General features: G+C 38.2%; 2 protein-coding genes across 10 annotated transcripts in view; one reads left to right on the top strand and one right to left on the bottom strand.

The window, feature by feature from the left end:
* ZNF236 (zinc finger protein 236) overlaps positions 1-3,538 on the top strand; it is a 93,036-nt gene extending 89,498 nt beyond the window's left edge. For 6 of the 7 annotated variants that reach the window (XM_040586143.1, XM_040586142.1, XM_040586144.1 and 3 more), the window contains 2 exons: positions 1,177-1,353; positions 1,781-3,538. In XM_040586143.1, coding sequence (XP_040442077.1) covers positions 1,177-1,353; positions 1,781-1,908 — 305 coding nt within the window. In that variant the 3' untranslated portion in view covers positions 1,909-3,538. Of the gene's footprint in view, positions 1-1,176; positions 1,354-1,780 lie in introns of those variants that run through there. The other variant, XR_005826768.1, reaches the window with a different exon arrangement.
* Positions 3,539-5,446: 1,908 nt separating this feature from the next.
* The window catches only part of LOC121084638 (myelin basic protein), a 120,271-nt gene continuing 105,123 nt past the window's right edge, over positions 5,447-20,594 (bottom strand). For 2 of the 3 annotated variants that reach the window (XM_040586368.1, XM_040586367.1), the window contains exons 5-9: positions 12,015-12,122; positions 11,484-11,519; positions 10,868-10,900; positions 9,784-9,909; positions 5,447-7,233 (exon numbers count right to left, since the gene is read on the bottom strand). In XM_040586368.1, coding sequence (XP_040442302.1) covers positions 7,177-7,233; positions 9,784-9,909; positions 10,868-10,900; positions 11,484-11,519; positions 12,015-12,122 — 360 coding nt within the window. In that variant the 3' untranslated portion in view covers positions 5,447-7,176. The remainder of the gene's footprint in view (positions 7,234-9,783; positions 9,910-10,867; positions 10,901-11,483; positions 11,520-12,014; positions 12,123-20,594) is intronic. The other variant, XM_040586369.1, reaches the window with a different exon arrangement.

Here is a 20,594-nt window from a genome sequence, read left to right as displayed (position 1 = left end):
ATGGGCAATAACTACTGAATCAGTGGCCAGAAGGTAAACACTGAATAAACCTCTGAATAGCTCTAAATACCTAGTAAATTCAGATTTATTAGTGAAAAGCAGTTTGAAGAAATGTTGCTGAAATTAGAGGGTAGAAAATGCTTCTATTCCTAGCAAAGCGCCATGTGGTAATGCATTACACACCACCAAAAAAGTGTTCATCTTACTTTTGACTTCAGGTTTCTATTCTGTTATCTGAGGAAATGTAGAATTTACTTTAAACTAGTTCATTGTTAACAAAAGTAGAACACTTCTGTGATTTAAAGGACCTTTTATTAATTGCCTGAGAAGTTGCATTTAGCATGGAAGCTATGGTGCATATGGGGACACTAATATATACGTAATGAAGGAAGAGAGAAATTGGTCCTTTAAGGAAAACAGTGGAAAAGTATTTGTACTGCTGCTTGTGTGTTACTGTGCTAACTAAATAGCAAAGTGTATTTTTAAGTTCAGAAGGTGCTTTTAGAAGTCCTTAATCACATACAGCAATGCGTCTTGTGTTATGTTCGAGGTTGTGGTGTAGTGTTGAAGTAAAGGTCTGGTTTTGCAAAGTACGTATTGTAAAATTGTGAAGTATTTTTATAATGAATATGTTTTTGAGTTTATATTTAGAAATCAGTAATTTTCTGGCAGATTTGGAAGAATATGCCTGCTTTGGTAAGATACGGGAATCACTAGTAGCTATTGGCATAGGAGGCCACAGGTCCCATATAGAATTACCAGAACTTTTACTCTTAACACATTTGAATTCCTAGTTTCTCACAGACATTAGCTTTGTTAATTCTAGAACATTCCCTGTCTGAGTTATTCTCAAAGGTGTAAAAAGGTCATGGTTCCCTTGAGCAGAAAAGTCAAACTGGTAAACTAATTTTCTGCACCTCATATGTTTTACTTAGGTAATAAATTGGGTAGGAAAGATAGCAATATCAGAGGTTTAGGACTTACATAAGTATTCTGAAATTTAATTTGGGAGGTTCTGATGATGAGGAGGAGCCATAGCGCTGTTTTGAGAAGGTCTCAAAGAAAAAGTTCATGTCTACTTAATTTCTAGGTAATCTTGATGATTTTTACTGAATTATGAACTATGTTTTCATGTTGAAGTGACAAATAATTAAATACATTCTTCTCTTCCATAAGGGGAACGGCCATTTCAGTGTACACTATGCGAAAAGGCTTTTAACCAGAAGAGTGCTCTTCAAGTCCACATGAAAAAGCACACAGGAGAGAGGCCTTATAAATGTGATTACTGTGCAATGGGATTTACACAGAAAAGCAATATGAAGCTGCATATGAAACGGGCTCATGGTTTCACTGGTATGTAGCATAATGATAGTAATGGTGAGTGCAGGAAGCCATATGCTTTACTAGAAAGCACAAAACACCGCCTTTAAGTTATTGAGCAATTAGGGACTAATAGCCAAAGACCAGAGTCGATGAGCTAGTAGTTGCACATGCAACCCAAAAAGCAGGTTGAGACAGAGCTTGGTTATGGTTCCTTGTTTTTTATGTGGAGCTCTGTAGTATAGAAATACAAAGTTCAAAACCTATTACAGGCAAACAATTATGTTGGGGGTGGGGGTGTTAACTTTTCAAAGAGCGTCTAATGAATTTGCAGAATCTGAAGTAGCTGTGTAATACCTTTCTCAGTATGTTTCCTTTATTCCCAAGTGCTATATTTGCATTTTTCTTACACTATACGTCAAGTCATTCTCACTCATCTTTTTGTCTTGTACTTTGGTAGGTCCTGTACAAGAGCCTACTAGTCATCAAGAACAAGAAGGGGAAGATATTAGTCGTGCTCTGAATTTAGAAGAAGTGGTACAAGAATCTTCAAATGAATGGCAAAGTATAGGCAATGTTTTTCGATGACACCTTAAAATTTGAAAGATAAAAATGTTTCTGGGACTCAAATTTCTCAAAACAAGTTTTCAGAAAAGTAAAAGATGGATCTTACAGTTAAAGCTTGAAGCATTGAAAATATTAACAATAGAATAATATATTATAGGGTTTTTAATTATTTACAGAAAAATACCTAAAACAATCGTTCTTTTTTTTAAGCTTGTAGGATATTGGGAAAACATCATTTAATCTGTGCTAAGTTGTCTGTGAATCAGTGAACTCAGGTAATACTGTGTACAGTTTCATCTTCTAATTCACAGCCAGTATATCTATTTGAAAAATAAACTGGAACTTTATATCAGAATACAATGATTCCCATTTTTAAAGGAGGTGAGGAAAAACTTCATGGGAAAACCATGGAACTGTTGGTCAGCTTTTTTTTATGTGTTTAAAAAAATAATTGAGGTTGGCAACAAATTGTTACAGAGCAGATGCATGCAGTATGAAATAGTTTGGGGTTTGGGTTTTTTTTTTACAAGGCACAGGAAAATGTTGTATTTCTGTTGTAAGCTTTTTTTTAGTACACTTGAGAATTTGTTGAAAAAAATAAAATGCCATGAGCTTACGGCTTTTCTTGAGTTAAACTCTTGAGAGAGGGAGCATGTTCATTTCCATTCCAGCCACAGAGGCTATTTGCTAGTTTTTACATTAAAAGTCTGGAGTTTTAAACTCAGCAATGAATTGTTTAAAGAGAATCCAAACTACAAGAGGTTCCAGTGAAAGCCTCTTGTTTGCTGTATTGGATCAGCAGGTACATATCTCGGTATCTGTGGAAAACGCAGCCATATACTAAATCTGGGAAGTAAACATACAATTTTGTGTTAGCGATGAGAAAGTTAGATGCACACTAGGTCACCTATATTATACAATATTCCCCAGTGCTGTAAGCAGTTATTTCAAATGGGTAAATTCCTCAATATTTTCTTTGTGAATTTTGGATATATGTTACTTTTATTTGTTGTTGGATAAATCATTGTTTCAGCAAAACTACCTAGTTGACCAAGTAATGCTTTGAAAGGTGCCACTTGTTTATTCATAACAAAGAAACACTGGAGTAAAAACATAGTCATCTTTTAGACATTCCAAAGACAGAAGCTTTTTTCTTATTTTTACCTTGTTCTTTTGAATTTTATTTATATGTTACATATATATAGATATATATATGTGTGCTTGTATATGTATATATATATTTAAAGTTATATGAGCCTCTGTGTGGCTGATCAGTATATTTTGTAAATACTAATCCCAGTTGCAGGAAGTTCATCTTTTCAGTTTGCCGCAAGTACTTCTAGGTCAGTGGTGGATTTGTTTACTATAATACAGAGCTGGATTTTAATTTACCTTCTGAAAGATAATTGCTCTCAGATCCAAAAAGCCCTTTTCTGTAAATTTTGTCTATACTTTGTCTATGATACAAACTCGTTCTTTCAGGTTGCTGAAGCAAGAAATCACTGTTGGTTTTGATAGGGCATCTCTTAATTCTTTTGTTAACTCTTTGGCATATGTATATAAGTAAAAGAGTTGGTGACATGAAAATAACACTTTTGTTATGTGGAATATTTAATTCAAAAACATGTTAAATAATATTACTTTTTTCCAAGTTCTGTTTCGTGTATTTTTTAAGCATTTGATCGTGGATTCTAGGAAATTCTAAAAACTTTGTCAGAAGTGCGTGACTCAATATTATATGTAAAGAATGTATATGAAGTCCTTCAAGCAGTGCCTTTCCTTCCAGACAGGCTATTAGTATTTCAGCTCTTTAAGAAAGTCATTACATTTTACAATTGTCTGAAGGCATGCTGGCCCCGTGGCATAAGTCCATAGTAAAATGTGCTGTGTTGCATGTACCATGTATGAAACCTTTTCCCTGTTCTTTAGGAGAATACCTATAAATGCACAGCAAAATGATTTGCTGTATAGGGGATGACACTTTGCAGAGGTTGCCAAATCGAGTGTGACCGAAGATGATTTACAGCTGGTCAGATCCAGTTGCAAATCCATCCTTCATGACGGGAACATGATTCCTGAATGTTTGAAAGCGTTCAGTCTGCTCTAGCTGTGATTGCTTTACCAGCAAATAAAAACTGGTGGTTGATAACTTAATGAGCACGTGCTAAAAGCAGATCTCATGAGTAAAACGATGCTCTTTTGAGATGGTCACTTCTCAAAGTGTTATGTCTTGATTAGAGGCAATGAGTGTGTGTTGTAAGTCTTGGAAGTGTTAAATAAGCGGTACGAGTTACAGAGCCAACGGCCGTTTTCCCTGAATTCAGTTTGCTACTCCTCCAGCACTTGGGAGTCCTGTCAGTTACAGTAAGTAGACTTTTAAAAAACTCTTTTGTAACACAGTATTGGATTTGCTTCCCTGCATCCTCCTCCCCCACAAACTTCAAGAATTCATTCTGGAGTATACTGACATAGAAGTTTTCATAGTTTATGTTCCTTGGTAAGATTGAGTTGGGGGTTTTCAAAGCAGTGTATCTGTTGATGTTCGGTACAAATACAGAAACTCTGTCCGATGGGTTGATATTCTCAAAATACCACTAGATGCATTTTTTTAGGAAGCAGAAAGAACTTTTGTTCTAAGGCCTGTTTGAAGAATCACACTGTACAGTGGGTAAGTGAATGGTGCTTAAGAATGCCTCTGTTCTTTCTGGTTTGATGCACTAGTAGGCTTATGCTGGCTTCGGGCTTTTTGACTTGTGTGGACTCAAGTATTTCTTTCGGTTTATGTCCATTCCTTCAGTATGAGAAATAGCGCTCCTAGTACTGGTTGTGCTCCTAGTACTCATGCATTCTTGTTTCAGGAAAAATCCTGTGCTTAGGAATTAAATACCCATTTAAGTTGCTGTTTTCCAGCAAAGCTACTAGTAACTAATTAAAAGAATAAATTTCAATCTTAAGTTTTAATCTCTTTTGAGAGAACTGTGTTGGTAAAATAATGCTTTAAAGTACCATACATTTTCTTCTGTAGGAAGTAAATCCAAAAAAGCCACTTCCAGCCTGTGGAAAAGATGACTGGGGGGAAAGCTGAGTGATGAAGGAGAGGAAGAAGCTTTGAATAAGTTCTGTAGTTCTGCAGTGCGGTAGTTTGAAAAATGTGTTTCTCAATATTTTTTTTTAATATTAAATATTCTTTCCGTTTTTGAAGGCTGCTTTAAAAAACTTGATTTTTACATAATCTGTTCAAAGAAGATACTTTGTGCTATACTTGTTTATGAAGTGCAGGATTTTGTCGTCTATACATATGCCTTTCAATATCCACCTGGCTTTTAGCTGCCACTCCACAAAGACACTGGCTTCCCATAAATCTTGCATCATATTTTCAGCCTTGGGGACCATACTAAGTCACCAGCAATGTCACTAGAAGCCTGTGTGCAGGCAACTGGGTCCTACAGTGTCATTTTCTAGTATCACAACATAGTTCTTAAATCGTGGGGGAAAAGCACCCACCACCACAGAACTTCATCAATATGATCTCTGCTGTAAAAGACAAAACTGGTCCAAGTTTCATTTCAAGTTGATTACTTTATTTCAATAATGAATATTTTTAAGAGCTGTGTTCCTATAAGAACAATATGTATTCAAATTAAATCAACTATTACGTTGCAGAGTATACATCTGAATGAAGCTACAATAGAAAAATAAACATAGCAACCAATATAGGTAATAGAAGATGTAATACATGTGTGTATGCCTAATAATTTTGGTGGTTTTGTTTTCTTTAGTTTCTATGTAGTTTCTATTCTCTCATCTTCCATTGCTTCATATTAATGGACACTGATTTAAACCTACAATAGATTTAGATGTGAAATGCAATTAACATACATATTTATAGGTAACTTTTACTGGGTACTTATTAGGAATGCAGTTTCAACCTGGGAAGCATTAACTGTAGTCTACAATGCATGGGCTAAAACTAAAAAAAAATAAAATAATTAATCAGACACTTAGATGACAGCTTGAAGAAACAGTAAGTTTAAGTAATAAAACAGTGCAATTCAGAAGAGCATTTTATTTCCCTAGGTGTGGTTGGAAATACCATTGCCACACATTCATTTTAGTAATTTGTGAACAATTAATATCTAAGTCTAACTCAGCTCTAATTTATTTCTATAAGGCAACTACAGTACAACAGTTAAATGTTCACAGTAGTTTACTATGAGTTTGGTGCACTGCCCTTAATAGGTATCCAGATGCTACTTGGGCAACAGATGAGCTGATCAAAAATAACGCTGCTGCAATACCAAGAGAAAGATCTGAAATGCTAACCTGAGATGTGCAGGACTATCTGAGATATCAATACTGAAGGGCTCTCTTTCAGAAATTAGACTTACTTGTTTATATATTTATTTACTTGCTTATTGTACTGCAAAGTTAATGCTGTTGCAGCAGAGTTTGTGTGAAGCACCAGTGACGTCCAGTGGTCACTTGTGCAATCTTAGATGTTTCTTCTCTGGGAATATCCCTTGTTTCTTAACATTAGTCTAACTCAAATTTGAAATCCTCTTTCTCTCCCTCATCTGCTCATAATTCTAATGGTTTGGATGCGATGAGCAATTCATGGTATGGAAAGAATTTCCTTATTACTATCGCTCCACTCCGTATTGATTCTACAACATCTGCCCCCTCCCACACTTCACGTACCTTGAACTCCCAATGTTTGGCAAACCTTTCCATGACTGCCTAATCCTGTTATGAAAATAAATTATTCTGTGAGTGAGAGAAGGAAGATTAAAACAAAACAAACAAAAAAAAAAAGTATTTGGATAAACAGTCCTTACAACTTCTGCACATGGTAGATTATTTTTTTTAGCAGCAGTGTCTCAGAAATCCATTAACAGCAGTGCTCAGTATCCAAGACATTAGCTCTTTATTTGTAGTTCTGATATTCACTAAAAGAAACCAGAAGACTTGAGCTCAGATTAGGTGCTTGGGAGAAATAACGAAGTCCAGCATACGAGTTAGGGTATCCTGAAGAGGAATGAGTTAAGTCAGAGATCTTGTTACTTCACATAAAATAAGGAAAACATCTAGTAAAGCTACTTTTTGTGTTCCTTTCATTCAACTGTTGGTCAGGGATTGCCAATAGAAGTTTGTATAATCTACTGCATGCAGAACCTAATTGGCATTAAGTAATGGATTGCATCTATCTAGATAATTGTTGCAGCTGTTATTAATTTTAAGGCAGTTACATTATGAAGCAGAGTACATGATCCTCGATGACATCTTAGAGCTTCAGCGCCTAGCGACTGGTGAACCAGACCGCGATCCAGGTCGGGACCCAGAGCCTCCCTGTGGAGGGAAAAACAGAGTTAAGTTAATGAAAAGGTACTGTATAATTTGGGGCTATAAATCAAAAAACATCAATCTGTAGTATGAAAAAATTGTACACGTTACCTAGCGAGGATGGCTTGCAGTGGCCTCTAGTGTATTGCTAAATATTACTGGAATTTTCACTTCAAGGAGATGATCGCTTTTCATGTATTTTCATACGGGATTAACTTACCCTCGTTAAATCTCTCATACTGGGCTAGAGTGTCATGAATTATTTGAAGGTACATGTTCTTTTTCAGGCCTTCCTGATGAAAGCAATTTATTTGCTTGGACAGCTTGGAAATTTTCATTTTTATGGCTACCCCCGAAAACTGTGTACGCTTCAAATAAACCAAACGAACATCAAAACCAAAACCTCCAGACCTTGCGCACAAGTTGCAATAGTCTCACATCTGAAAGAACTGAAATACAGTAATTGTATTCTGTAATATTTATTAGGGTAAATTGTTCATGTGATATATCAACATGAGTCTTGTATGGAAAGCTCAGGTGCAAATACAAACAAACCCTAAGATGAAGGGCTGAAACCTCTCCTATTTTTACAAATAATAAGAAAACATCAAACTAGGAAAAAAACCCCACTTGGTGACGGTTCCTAAACCTGCAATTAAGGAAAGCCCTACAGCAGTTTTATAGCAAAGATGATCCAGACTGAAATTCTGGTGCTTCATTTTTAGTTCAGCTCAGGCTCGCTGGGCATCTTTTCCCATAGCTTTAGCAAGTCTCTACGGAACTTGAACGACATGTTTAATGACTACAAATGTGAGATGGTGTGGTAATTGTTACTGTAATCAGCTGATGACTGAACTGTTCACTTCAAAAAAATTAAGCATGGGTGTACTTTGGGGGTGTACTTTTGGATTTTGTTTTCTTTATATTCTTGTCATGTTTCTCCCTCCTTAGTTTTACTGAGCTGTTTCAAGGAAGATTTAGTGTAATCCATGAGGTAATTGGCTTTTTTTCTTTCAAAGTTATCTTAAAGAATGGATAACTTTTTTTATTGTGAAAGACTGTAAAAGGTATAAAGAAATAGTTACTAATGTATCTTGCTATAAACAATGAGTCTAAATGAAATGGACCTGAATAAATCTGATACGAGTTCCAGAAGTTACAATGGCTCAGAAAAGGCTATCTCAAAAGTAGAACTGGTATGTGTATACCATCAGATATATATAAATGCAAGCTAAAATAGTTGTGATGGTTATGTTAAGAAGACGCTGTTAAATTTTTGGGGAGATTATTATCAGATATTTTGAGATGTTTAAAAGAAATTTTACCAATATTGTCAGTATATAGCCATGGTATTGTTGATGAATCGGAACTCCACTAAAAAGCTGCAAGTGCACAGTGTGAAAACTAGACTTACAAGGTAAATGTGTGATTTCCACCTGGGCCTCTGAAGAGCTCATTCCTTTTCTTAAATTGCAACATAAGAATTCTTACTACCTTCTTCAAGTTTTCAAGCCGTCACTTGGTGCTGCAATATGTTTTAAAAAGAGCTCTACAATGAGAGATAGATACCCTAAAGCATGTATGAGACAAAAATGTATTTTTGCTACAGGTGAAGGTGCTGTTATGTCTCCTGTCACAGAGAAGAGCAGTAAGTGTCTGAGGTGATCAGCTCTGCTAATGGGACCTCAGACCTTCTGCCCAAAGGTTAAGATTACTGCCAATTGTGTTCTTCGCGTGCGAGTGGTATACTAACTGATCTGCTACGAGTGAGTGCTTCGCTACCTTTGAGCAAAATACAGTCTTATTTAAAGTAACTGCTAGTGGATATGATGTGCTTTCCATTTGTCTTTTTCCTGACACAGAACATGAAAAACCCTCACAACTGACCTTTTGTTCCTGTTCTGTTTTCACTTGTAAGCTGGGACAGGGAGCTGGAAGTGCCACGACTCGAAATGGTGGACTGAACCAGAGTAATGACAATTTGACCAAATGTTTCTTTTTCATATGATGCAGTTTTCTAATTTGCATGACGATGTGCTGTCACAGCTCGCTGCACTTGACTCGATAGCAGCTCTCCCACTGGGGTGGGACCAAGCAGGGACTGTTGAAGTTGTTACTGCGTCTCAACCAGATGCATGTCCAGCCCTGCCCTGTGGCACCATTCTGCAGCTTACCAGTTGGCTTTCATTATCACTGCTCTAAATAATCTAGCGGCGGCGGCAGCAGCAGCAGCAGTGTCACCTCACGCATCTTCTGTGTTCTGGGTCATTTGTGAATTTAGGAACAAGGCAGATCCTGGTGCAGGTCTTTATGGGGCTTTGTGGACTTACCTCCTCTCCTGATGGTAAGTGACTGTGTGGTTTTTACCTTTGATTCCTATCAAAGTAAGTAGCTACTAGGCCATGAGATAACCTTCTGGTTTATCCGTGCAAATTTAGTTCCTTCAGAAGCCTTAAGGAAATGCAGTTCTTTCAAACATGGCAGGTTCTGGAGAGGTTTGGATTCTTTTTCTGGGACTCAATTTTTGTACTTACAGTAAGTTGAATTGTACTTTACCAGTTTAAAGATTCTGGAAAGAGTGCCCTGGCCCTCATGATAGGATCCCTTGTGTCCCTTGTGAGCAGATTTATGCTCATAGAATTTTCCGCTTCCTCCATATCCTGGCTTGTGTCCTTCACCACCCTGCAAAGATAGATTTTCAGATATATATTGCAAATTATCACATTCAAATTATCATACGCACATTGTAATCTTTGCTGTTATTGAAATGTAACACTCAAATGCAGTATTGGAGTAAAATCATCTTTTATGTAACAAGCAAGGATGAAGGAAGATGCTAGGATATTGTCTGAATACACTCAAATCTGAGGGAAGCACCAGTCTGTAAAAGACGAATTAATAATCCAAAAATGGATATTCAGAAGGTTAACCTGTGTGGCAAGACTTAAATGTTTCTTCAGGAGTTCTAAGATGTCAAACATGTTGGCTAATTTGTGTTCTGATCATGAAATAAATGCTTGATGGCTTCAGGGCTTTAATATTTTGCCTTAAAATGCACGCAATTTACATGTCCATCTCATATAAAATCAAACCTGTGGTAGAGAAGTAGAATTTAATTAGTTGTGAAATAACTGTGGGAAGAACTTGTCTAATAACCGTTAAGGCAGATCGCTTCTTACTGAACGAGGTTGCAAGGAAAGGTGGGACAAAATACTTGAATTAGTGACAGAGTTAGTTTTGCAGACTTTACTGTTTAAGAGCTGTGGAATAAGTGCCCCTCTCATCCCAGGCCTCCCTCCCATTTTTGACCTTCCCAGGAAAAGAAAAATGCAGCAGGTAAGTCTTCCAGGAGTCTTTAAGGCAAGAGAGCTTTGCCATGCAGTGGATTTTGCTCTCTTTGTGCTGAAGCAAAAGAAATTACCACTGCAAGGCTGTCAAGTTGCTGGATGAGAGCAAGCAACAAAATTACCATCTTAAAGTGCTGTGGGAGGAGGGAGGAAAGTCAACAGGAAAAGCAAAATAGCAAAACTGAGACAAAACAAAATTATCATGTTGCTGCAGCAGCTTGAGGCAATGGAGCAAGATACACTTTGGCCTGGTAAATAAAATGGCTGTTACTGAAAGCGCATTCATCACCTACCCAGCTAAATCTGGTGAGGGATAATCCTCTTCCCTGTACATGTAAGAAATAGAAATAATGACATGATGATCACTATAGAAGATAGCATTGGGGTGTACCATATACAGAAGAAGATGAAAATGCAGTAAAACCAATTAAATACTGGCCAGATAATGAGGCAGGAATGGAAACCAACAATGTTCAGTCATTCCATGAAACAAAAAAGGAAAAATTCTTCATTATAATAACAAGAACTGACTTCACTAGCCATGGCTTGTCAGTATAATGTACTTCAGAAGCCAGCTGAGCCTGGTTAATGTAAGGACAGTTCCTGGTGGGTGAGGCTCGTTTGAAAGCATTACCTATTATTAGTTTATTACATAAAGCAATCACAATATAAATTGGATCTAAAAATCCCTGTGAGTGGCTTTAATTTGTCATGCAGCCAGTCAGGAAGTATTTGAAGAAGAGAACCACGGCTTTTCTGTCTTAGTCCCTTACTTCAAATTTTCCCAGTGATAGCTCCAGATTTTTACTTGGTGCCATTGAAGAAAATGAATCAGGCTAGCGGTTGAATTGCTCTAAAATTAGCCCACAAAAGATCTTGGACAGTGTTGCAGCCTCTGAAAATGCTTACCTTTGCTTGCATTGGGGGAGGTGTACGGGGTGAGACCTAAAAAGCAACACAAGAAAGTTGTAAAACCAAGGCAGAAATAAATGTAGGGAGTTATCAAGCCTTTTTCATACTATCTGTGAGTTTGTAGGATTAAGTGCTCTCTGAGCCATTGCACCGAGAAGCTACTCTTCCATCTCAGGCTTTGCCTAGAACACACAGGATTTTTGCCCGTTTTTAGACAGAAAATATTCCTTCATACAGGCAATGGTGAAGGTGCAAGGACAAAACCTGTAAATGCTGAAGCTGTATAATCGTAATAATGGTTGTTGAAATTTGACTATGGTGACGGAGGGCTCGCCCACTTTTTGTGTAGCATTTCAGCATTGCTCATGTTTCCAGGTAAAAATCATTTCTGTATTTGAACAAGCTCAAAGGCACGGTACAATTCACAAGGCTCAAAATAATGGCTAATGCTTGGGGAGTGTTTGGTTACTGGTGGGTCCTAAAGAAAATATTTCATTTTAGTGCATAACAAGAAGCGAGGAGACTTACAATGTTCTTGAAGAAGTGGACTACAGGGTTGTCATCACCAGGCCGGCCATGCTGAGATCTCGGGGGGATGGACCCTACGTGGTGGCTAGCCCTGGCTGCATGTATATCCTGAAAAGCAGAATAGGCATATTGCCAGGTCAGCTAGGAAGGAAAAATAATCGATGACTGTACAAAGAGAAGAGTCATTTTCGCCAGGAATGAGGAGAAAAATGCCTTGGAAACCTACAGAGACTGCAACCTAAAAACGTAAGTGCTGTGAAGGAACATTTTTTTAATGCGATGGCAAACACAGAGTATGTATATGGACATATGTTGTGCATATGTGTGTGGTGTGTTTTTAACATTGTGGCCCAGTGTGGAATTAAATCTGTTACTTGAAAGTTCTGATAACAGAAACTTTGTAGCTTTCCTCCTTTCGTAAGTAAGATCATAGAATGTAATTTTGGAAATGAAACCTGAAATGGAGAAAAACTTATAATTATGTTGGGTCATTCTCCATGCAAGAGCCATAATGGATCGTGTATCACTTCTTAGTTCCCAGAGACTACATAACACTGGCGAACTGCCGAAGCAATGTTTTTTTTCTAAAATGAGGGAACCAAATGAGACTGAGGATACTTCCTATTTTCAGTAGGGCTTCCTGAGCAACACAAAAGTCCAGTAAGCAAAGGTAAAATAAGTAATAAAAATAACACATTTTGAATAGTGAATACCTTGACTGGTACTCAGAGCGTGATGCATCTGTTGCAGTGAAAATTAGTGTCAAAAATTCAGTGTACTTCCTGCTGTCTGGATGCAGTATGACAACGTTTAAAGAACTGTTGCCCAATGACTGACCCAATCACAGGCATCTGCACATTGTTGCAAATGTAGAGGCACAAGGCTTTATGTGCAGTGCAACAGGTCTGACGTATGTTCAGTGGGGAACACAGAAGGTAGGAGAGAACGAAAGCAACAACAGTGCCACAGTGACTCTCTTAATGTAATGAATTCCCTGAGATTACAATGGTGATATAAATATCATGCAGATACTAAAAATTTCATTGGCCTCTAAAGATGAAATGGAAATCCCTAGCAAGACAGTAAATCACATAAGGAGTTCCTTAGCAGTACAAACTGAGTGAACATTTGACTGTAAAACAGTATGAACAGTTATTTAAAATAAATAGACTTTGTTTTCATCACATACAGAAAATCGTTGGTCAGCTTGCCTGGGGAACAGCTTAGTGTCACTGTCGGAGCGGGACTCCTGACTTCAAGTAAGCTAATATCTATAGGCTTTCAAAGATTTGAAGAGTCTCTTTGCACTTCAACTGAAATCTCATGCCACCAGTAGCTTTCAGAATGACCCCGACTGCCTCCAGCTAATACTGCTGAACATGGCTGCGCAGAGATTTACATCTTCTAAGGCTTTTGAAGTTCTAAGACTTTCCCATGAAACCGTCTCGTGTTACTGCTCAAAGCTGCTACGTGGAAGTTTTATTTTTGAGTGGAGTCAGATCTTGTGATCTTACATGAACGAAATGGATTTATATTATGTTGGATCATTCAAAATGAAAGTAAAAGTATCCATCTTCATGACTGGCCTTTTAAGTTACATAATTCTGAGGAGAAATGAAATTCAGATACATTGTTCATGAGACTAATTTCCTTAGGAAAAAAATAAGCCAACACAGAGAAGTTCAGCTGGTATTTATCAGCATAATTTCTTTGCATGCTGGTGATATATAGAGATGAACTTTTTAAAAAGCAGGAATTTTTGAATTTTAGTGGGTCTGTGAAATTGGCAGTGTCAAGCAGTCAGTCCTGTTTATGCTTCAGCAGGAGTTCCTACTTTATCACTAGTCCCAAATATCTCGGCAAAATATCCTCTGTTGCCATGATTAGGAAGAGGGAGCCAGTAAGGTATCAACATGCGTTTAGAACAAGTTGCTTCAGCCATGTGTTTGTCTTTTTAATCTATGTTCGATCAAATGAAGCCTTGCATTGCATCTGAACCAGCTGGCTGCCTTGTCTTTAGGATAAATAACATAATAAATATCAGGGCATTGTAGATCTAAATGTCCGTCATTAGCAGCGTAAACTGGTCGTCATCTAACTGAAAACCGTTACAGTACGTGAAGCAGAAAACTTTTAAATCAGATTTGATTGCATGTAGCCTGCAACTCTGCAGTGGGGTATGGATTGCCACCAGGCACAGGGAAAAGCTGGGGTAATAGGTTTTTACAACGTAGATGAGGTTGAGTTTCCTGAATTTTAGCATTCTAAAAAATCATTAGGTGCAAATAATTAGGCTTATTGAAAAGGTTATCATGTAGTAAATACAAAGTTTATTCTGTCTGTGGTGCCACATGTCAGCGTAGTCTTGTAGTTTGTTCTTTCCATTTTTGGACTCCTAGGGGCAGGGAACAAAATCCACTTTTTTTTTTTTTTCTCCCCCCCCCCCCCCCCCCCCGAGATTGCTCACCTTCATGATTTTGAAAATCATTTCCCAAAGAGTAATAACTGATACGGTTAGGTGTTAAAAGTTAAATTTGAATGGATTCAGACAATTCTTTGCTGAATGAAAAACAAATCTGGTTTATCCTGCTAGGATGGGCTACTGAGGTGGTGTTTTATAATTGGATTTTTTTGAATGAGCTCGTCTAGTAGTCATTGCATGTTTCACCAATACATTCAGAAGACCACTGTTTATCTTTAAATACGCTTTAAGCACTTGGCCTTAAATAATATTCTTATTAAAAGCTGATAGGAATAAAGCAGAGCAACCGTGTTTTAGGAAGGGGGGAATTTACTTCTTTCTTTGTGTTGCTGGTCTCTACTGCCCATCAGCTGCGGTGAGCTCTCCCACACCTCTTGCAACATTGTCATAAATTTCTGTCTTAAGACCATTGCCAGCAAAACGCAACCTCGTCTTCCATATGTATATTAGGAAATGTACTTGCAAAGTATAATCCTGAATTCAGAGCCCTTGGGTAGTGTGTCATTTAAAACAGAGGTGCCTCTGTTTGTGCCCTTAAAAACAAATTTAAAAAAATAATTCTAGAGTAACTGAGTAGTTTGTAGTCATACACAGTCTTTCTTTAAAAAAAAAAACCAAAAAAAACCAAACAAACAAAAAACAACCAACCAAAACCAACCAAACAAAACCACCAAACCAGAAAGGACAGAGGACACTCCCGCTTTTTCCGTTCCTGGTTAAGTTTATGTTTGACCTTAATTAAGGATCCCTACCAAGTCAGCCCTGCTCTACATTCAAAAAAGCCAAAACGGAAAGATCCCTTAAGCTGAATAATCTTAATTATTAGAAAATGTTTGCCAGTACTGGAAATCTAAGCAGTGCCTGGGAGATCTGATGACACAGATGCAATTTTCAGCTTCACTGTGAAATGAATAGTTCTAAGGATCAATAATGTAAATAAGAACACTTAAAAATGTGTGCAAAATACCCACAGTTATCTGGTAGTGGGGAGTGGTTCAGTATTGGAATGCTTTGCAGCTCTTTCTGGTGATGCACACAGGACAGTTGCATTGTTTTACTGTGCCACCTACCTTACATCTGTTGGCCACTATGACAAAAGAAAAGAGACTAATGTTTAATATAGTGCAAAGACAACATACAGGTATTTTGTCTTAACAGTAGTTATGCACATTGCATTCTGTGTTAGCTGTGTACTTCCACAACAAACTAGTTAATACAGGTTGTGTCAGTAAATTTAATGTTGTGAAAGAGCTGTTTGGGGAGGGGGGGCAGGAAATTGCCGCTTCTCTTAATGCAGGAAGAAGAATCCATATGTAATTCAGTATGTGCTCCGTTTGGGGCTTTGTGCACGATAATTACATTTCCAATTGAGGTGGAGATACCTGAGCATTTGCTTTTCAGTGTTCTGTGACAGCAGGCAGAACCCTGTCTCCTGGTGTTTTCTGCGGCGCTTCGTAAGCGTTGAGGGCAGTCACCGGCTGCGCTGCGTTAAGGGGACTTTAAAATGCCTTATTGTAAGCTCTCGCTGAGAGCTGTCATCTTCCACAAGAGGATTGCTTACAACTGATCACATATGCACACAAATATAAACTCAAAGCTCTAATCACCAATTAGTAGGTGCTATGCATTAGTGACAATAACAGTAATAACTTATTTTTGGTTTGGAGTACTGAATTTATAGCTTTTGCCAATTCCTTTCAGTATCAGTAATATGTAGTTCTGTTGTCTACTTTAGGATGTGAAATGAAAATCTGAAAAGTGTCGTGTCTGTAATGGCAAAATGCAAATTGATATGAAACATGGAAGCAGCTGATTTAAAATGCAGTTGAACTAAGTAAGTATTTTTACCTTAGTAAGAATGAAAAACAGTGGACATTTTCATGGGTTCAGTGGGTTTCGTGGTTTCCAGTGGGTTGTCTTCACAAGGTACCTAGTGAGTCCCTGTGCATGCTTTCAAAACAAATTACACAAAAACTACAAATTTGAAATTCATATTGATATGAAAAGTACATTCAGATTGCCTTAGAAAACCAAACTGTTCCCCAGCCTACAGGATGTTACGCTTAACCCCCACTGAGAAATTTGCAGCCGTACTGGTAGGCTAAAATTAGCCTTTGAGCGATGCATACTGTTTGTGGGAAGAGCAAGATGAAAGAGCAGCAGGCAGTTTGTAAGCCACTCAGCTGATTTTGTGTTAGTCCTTGAAATGGACTCTGAATCCAAACTTTATGGAAATTCCTACGCAGGTTGAAATTTTCTGTAGTTCGATTTCAGAGCAGTATGCCAAACAGAAATTGAGATGCATCCTTTCAGTGAATATATACACTGGGTTTTTTTTAAAACAAGAGGAAATTCTTTATATACAGTTTGACTGGAGTGATTATGGGAAATCTGATGGGCGTTTGGATACAGTAATTGCTTCATCTGGGGATTTGGAGATGCTTTGTGCGTGGGGCTTTGTGCTCCTGGGTGTAGCTGCCGCTGCATCAGAGCCTTTCAGCGCTGTTACCCAACGTCCGTCTCACCGGGCAGTGGCAGGATATATATAGCACGTGTCGTGCGAGGATGTGTTTCTCCATGCTTGTTCTAGTAGTAATATACCTCCTGTAAACATGCGCTGCTAAGCCAGAGCTGTGTTATACTGGTGTCACTGCTTCCATTTTCATTCATGTACAGCCCAAGCACTGATTTGCTCTCCGCGATGGTGTTTGTTCCAAGCTGTTCACAACTTCCAGATCTGTTTCGGAAAGCGATGGGAATGCTGACCTCTTCCCCTTACGGTGGGCTGATGGTGACATTATAATTCATTAGGTAATTCAGCAGGCCTTTCTAATCACTTCAAAAAGGATGAACCACACATCCTTGTAACGGTACTGCTCATTTTTACTAATGTGTAAATTAAAACAGAAATGAAAATACTTGCTCAGAGTTGCAGAGGAGAATTGGCAGGAAGAGAGCTGTGGAGTCCAGGCGATTCTGCAGGAGATTTTGCCTTCTACTGTTGTGTTGAGATCATTAATACAATCTTTGTCTAGAAACAGGTGGTGAACAAAAAGCAGGAAAACAGATGAACATCTTAGCAGAAAGATGGGAATAAAAAACATGGGAAGAAAGACTAGAGATGACTGAAACGTAAGAAACCCAAGAAAGATGAGAAGATGAAGAAGGAAGCAATGGAGAATGCGGACTATCATGAGAGGCAAGTGATAATGATAATCCAGAAACACATTTGTCCATAATCCCCTTACTCCTTAGTTGTGCCTTGATAATTAGGGTTCACAAACTAAAAGGTGAGAGGAAAAAATTACTGAGGGGAAAAAGAATCAGGGCAGTTGTTCAGGGTAGTTCTGTTTTATGATGGGTCCCACTGAGACACTGGTGCCATCACACTGTGGATTTTTCCCTGTGTCCAATTTATTCTGTTGTTGTGGTGCTTGATAAATGGTTTCAGGGGCAAAACCTGATGCTTTAATTTAGCTTTGCTTTTCTGAAGCATTTTTCTGCCTAGCATTCATCACTTTATTAGAATATTCTTCATGTCAGAGGTTCTTCACCTGCTTGGACACAGTCTCTGGTGCGTATTTGGTGTTGTCCTCTGTGCCATTTTAAGAAGTTGGTATCACCATAGACATCCACCACAGAAACCCAGTGCAAGCCTTTGGCATTTTGGGTTGGTTTTGTTTTGACAGTGATCACCCCAGCAAAAAACAGTTTTTTGGCTAGTAGGTATTCTCAGAGTAGTTTCCGGGGTAGCTTCTGCTACCAACAAATTCATAGCCTTTATGATTTAATTGCACATGCCCAAGAATGAAAGACGTGATAGACTAATATTCAAAATTATGAATTTCTGATAGTCTGTGTGTTTGGTGGAGATGCAGCTGTGTGCTGCTACAGCAACAGAACGTAACATTGTGTGTATGGCTACTAGTAAGAAAGCAAAAATTTTTAAAAATTGTAAAAAGGCCTGTTTCCTACCGTTTTCACATAGTCAAGAAGCTCATACAATAATTATAATATTAATTATATTAATATATAATTAGTAATAATAATTTGAATTATTTGGAACACAAAACTATAAATTCCAGATGTACACTATTGCTGTACAGCTGCTGGCCAGAAATAAGGTTGTATTGATTTCTGTGAAACACACATTTCTTCTCCCAGGTTGCACACGCTCACCCACCTGCAAACCATTTTATCAGTTCTCATCTTTGAAGGGATTGGCACAATTTTCTTGCTTTTCTGCCTTTAATAGGTAAGCAGATGCCCAGCTGAACTCGTACAGATTGCTGACAGTACTATTGCCTACATCAGCGTAACTTGGGGAGAGCAGAATAGTAAGGAGAGCTTACCATTAGAAAATAATTAGACATGGCATGGTTAATAGCTTATTTCTTTGAAACAAATACTATCACTCGGAGGTAAAATTTCTAGTAACGTAGTCAGTATAACATGGGAGGAGATGGACCACCCAAAGCCTGGGCTTGTACAGTTGCCAAGGCATGTGAATTGTATGGTACATCAGATGTGAAAAAGTAGATTGATGATAAGCAAAAGGTGAACCATAGCTAAGGCTCATAGTGGGTCTGCAGCAGTAACTCAGTACGTTTTATAAACATTTTTTAAACTTTTTTTTTAAATTGCTTTGTAAGAAATTCAGTAAAAGCACCTGAAAATGGCAGTGGGGGATTTCTTGTGTAGCTCAGAAATAAACCCAAGTAACTATTCAGAGTGAAATGAGTAATGGAACCTGTCTAGTCTAGCTGGAGGCCATTTCAGCAAGGTGTGAGGTATTTTGCGTCAGTACATAAGATGCAATCCAGCAGTTGTCGCTAATGGTATGTGATGATGGAGGGTACAAGACAAGGTCAGGAAAAAATCTATTAACTTCTGCCTCAATTTTCCATTGGGCAGCATTTCCATTGTGCAGTCTCAGAATGGCTGAAGATCAAAGTCATTAATTGTGGCATTTTAGGATGGAAAGTGCTAAGGATAATGCGGTTCATTTGCAAGGAGCTAATTTATGTGATGGGAAACACCACTACCACCCCTTAACAGATTTTAATAGAAAGCTATTCCTTATTGTTAAGTTTGGTTTGTATAAATACAATGAGAAAAATCTGATGTTAGGTAGAGAAAATCCTCATGCTAAATTTTTAATACATCCATTTGACCGTTATGTGAGTTTGGGGGTTCCTGCCTGCCCCTCCCACTTGTTTAAACAAACACCCCCCTGGGGTGCAGCGTAGTAAAATTAAATCCAGACCTTATTCTCAGCTGGGCTGTGGTACTGGGCAGTTGAAAAACGGAGGAATTGCTGCCAAACAGCCAAGGCCGGTTCCCTCCAAAAGACCCCAGAGCTGCTGCCGCTGCCTCTCCCGTGGCCGTGGCTCTGTGCTGCCCCTGTGCCGAGGCACAGGCAAAGCCTATGGGCGAGCCTGCAACTTCACCAAGCACCCCGGAGAATCCTTGGAGCTCCTCCTCAGAGCGCGCTCTTAGGTCTTTCTTAAACAGATTATTATTATTATATATCCATATTATATATATATCCACCAGTATACTGGTGGATAGAAGAATCTAGAAATAGTGTAGCCAAGACTGAACAGGAAGATACTTTTAGAAGTTTAATGAAAAGGGGAAATCTTCTTTGCTATAGACCGATTAGAAAAAGTGATCTTTAAAATGCTTCAGTTGATTAATTAGTATTTTAGCCTAAACATGTTACTAAATACATTTCTCAACTTCAGAGGCAAAAAGACACCATATAAAAGACAGCAAAAGCAGTGGGGCGCATAGGTTTTTCCTGTCTACCCAGTCATGATTCTTCAACTTCCAGTACAAATCCGTGAGCCCCAACTATTTCATCCCATTTCTGAACAAACCCTCCTGCCGTGCTGCTGCTGCTGGGCTGAGCACAAAGCATCACTAACACGGTGATGTTAACTTGCTCTTCTAAGCGTCGCTTACAGAGCGTTTACCCCAGTCTGAGTTCCAAATTCCTTCCTCTTATAGTTTGTAATAATTGCTTCAAGGAGTAATTTCCTTGAAAATGCAAGAGATAATGCAACGGAACTAATACTATGTCAATTATTAAGGAT

The sequence above is a fragment of the Falco naumanni genome, chromosome 3 (assembly GCF_017639655.2).
Source record: "Falco naumanni isolate bFalNau1 chromosome 3, bFalNau1.pat, whole genome shotgun sequence".
Lineage (NCBI taxonomy): Eukaryota > Metazoa > Chordata > Aves > Falconiformes > Falconidae > Falco > Falco naumanni.
This window is presented reverse-complemented; position numbering and strand designations above follow the sequence as displayed.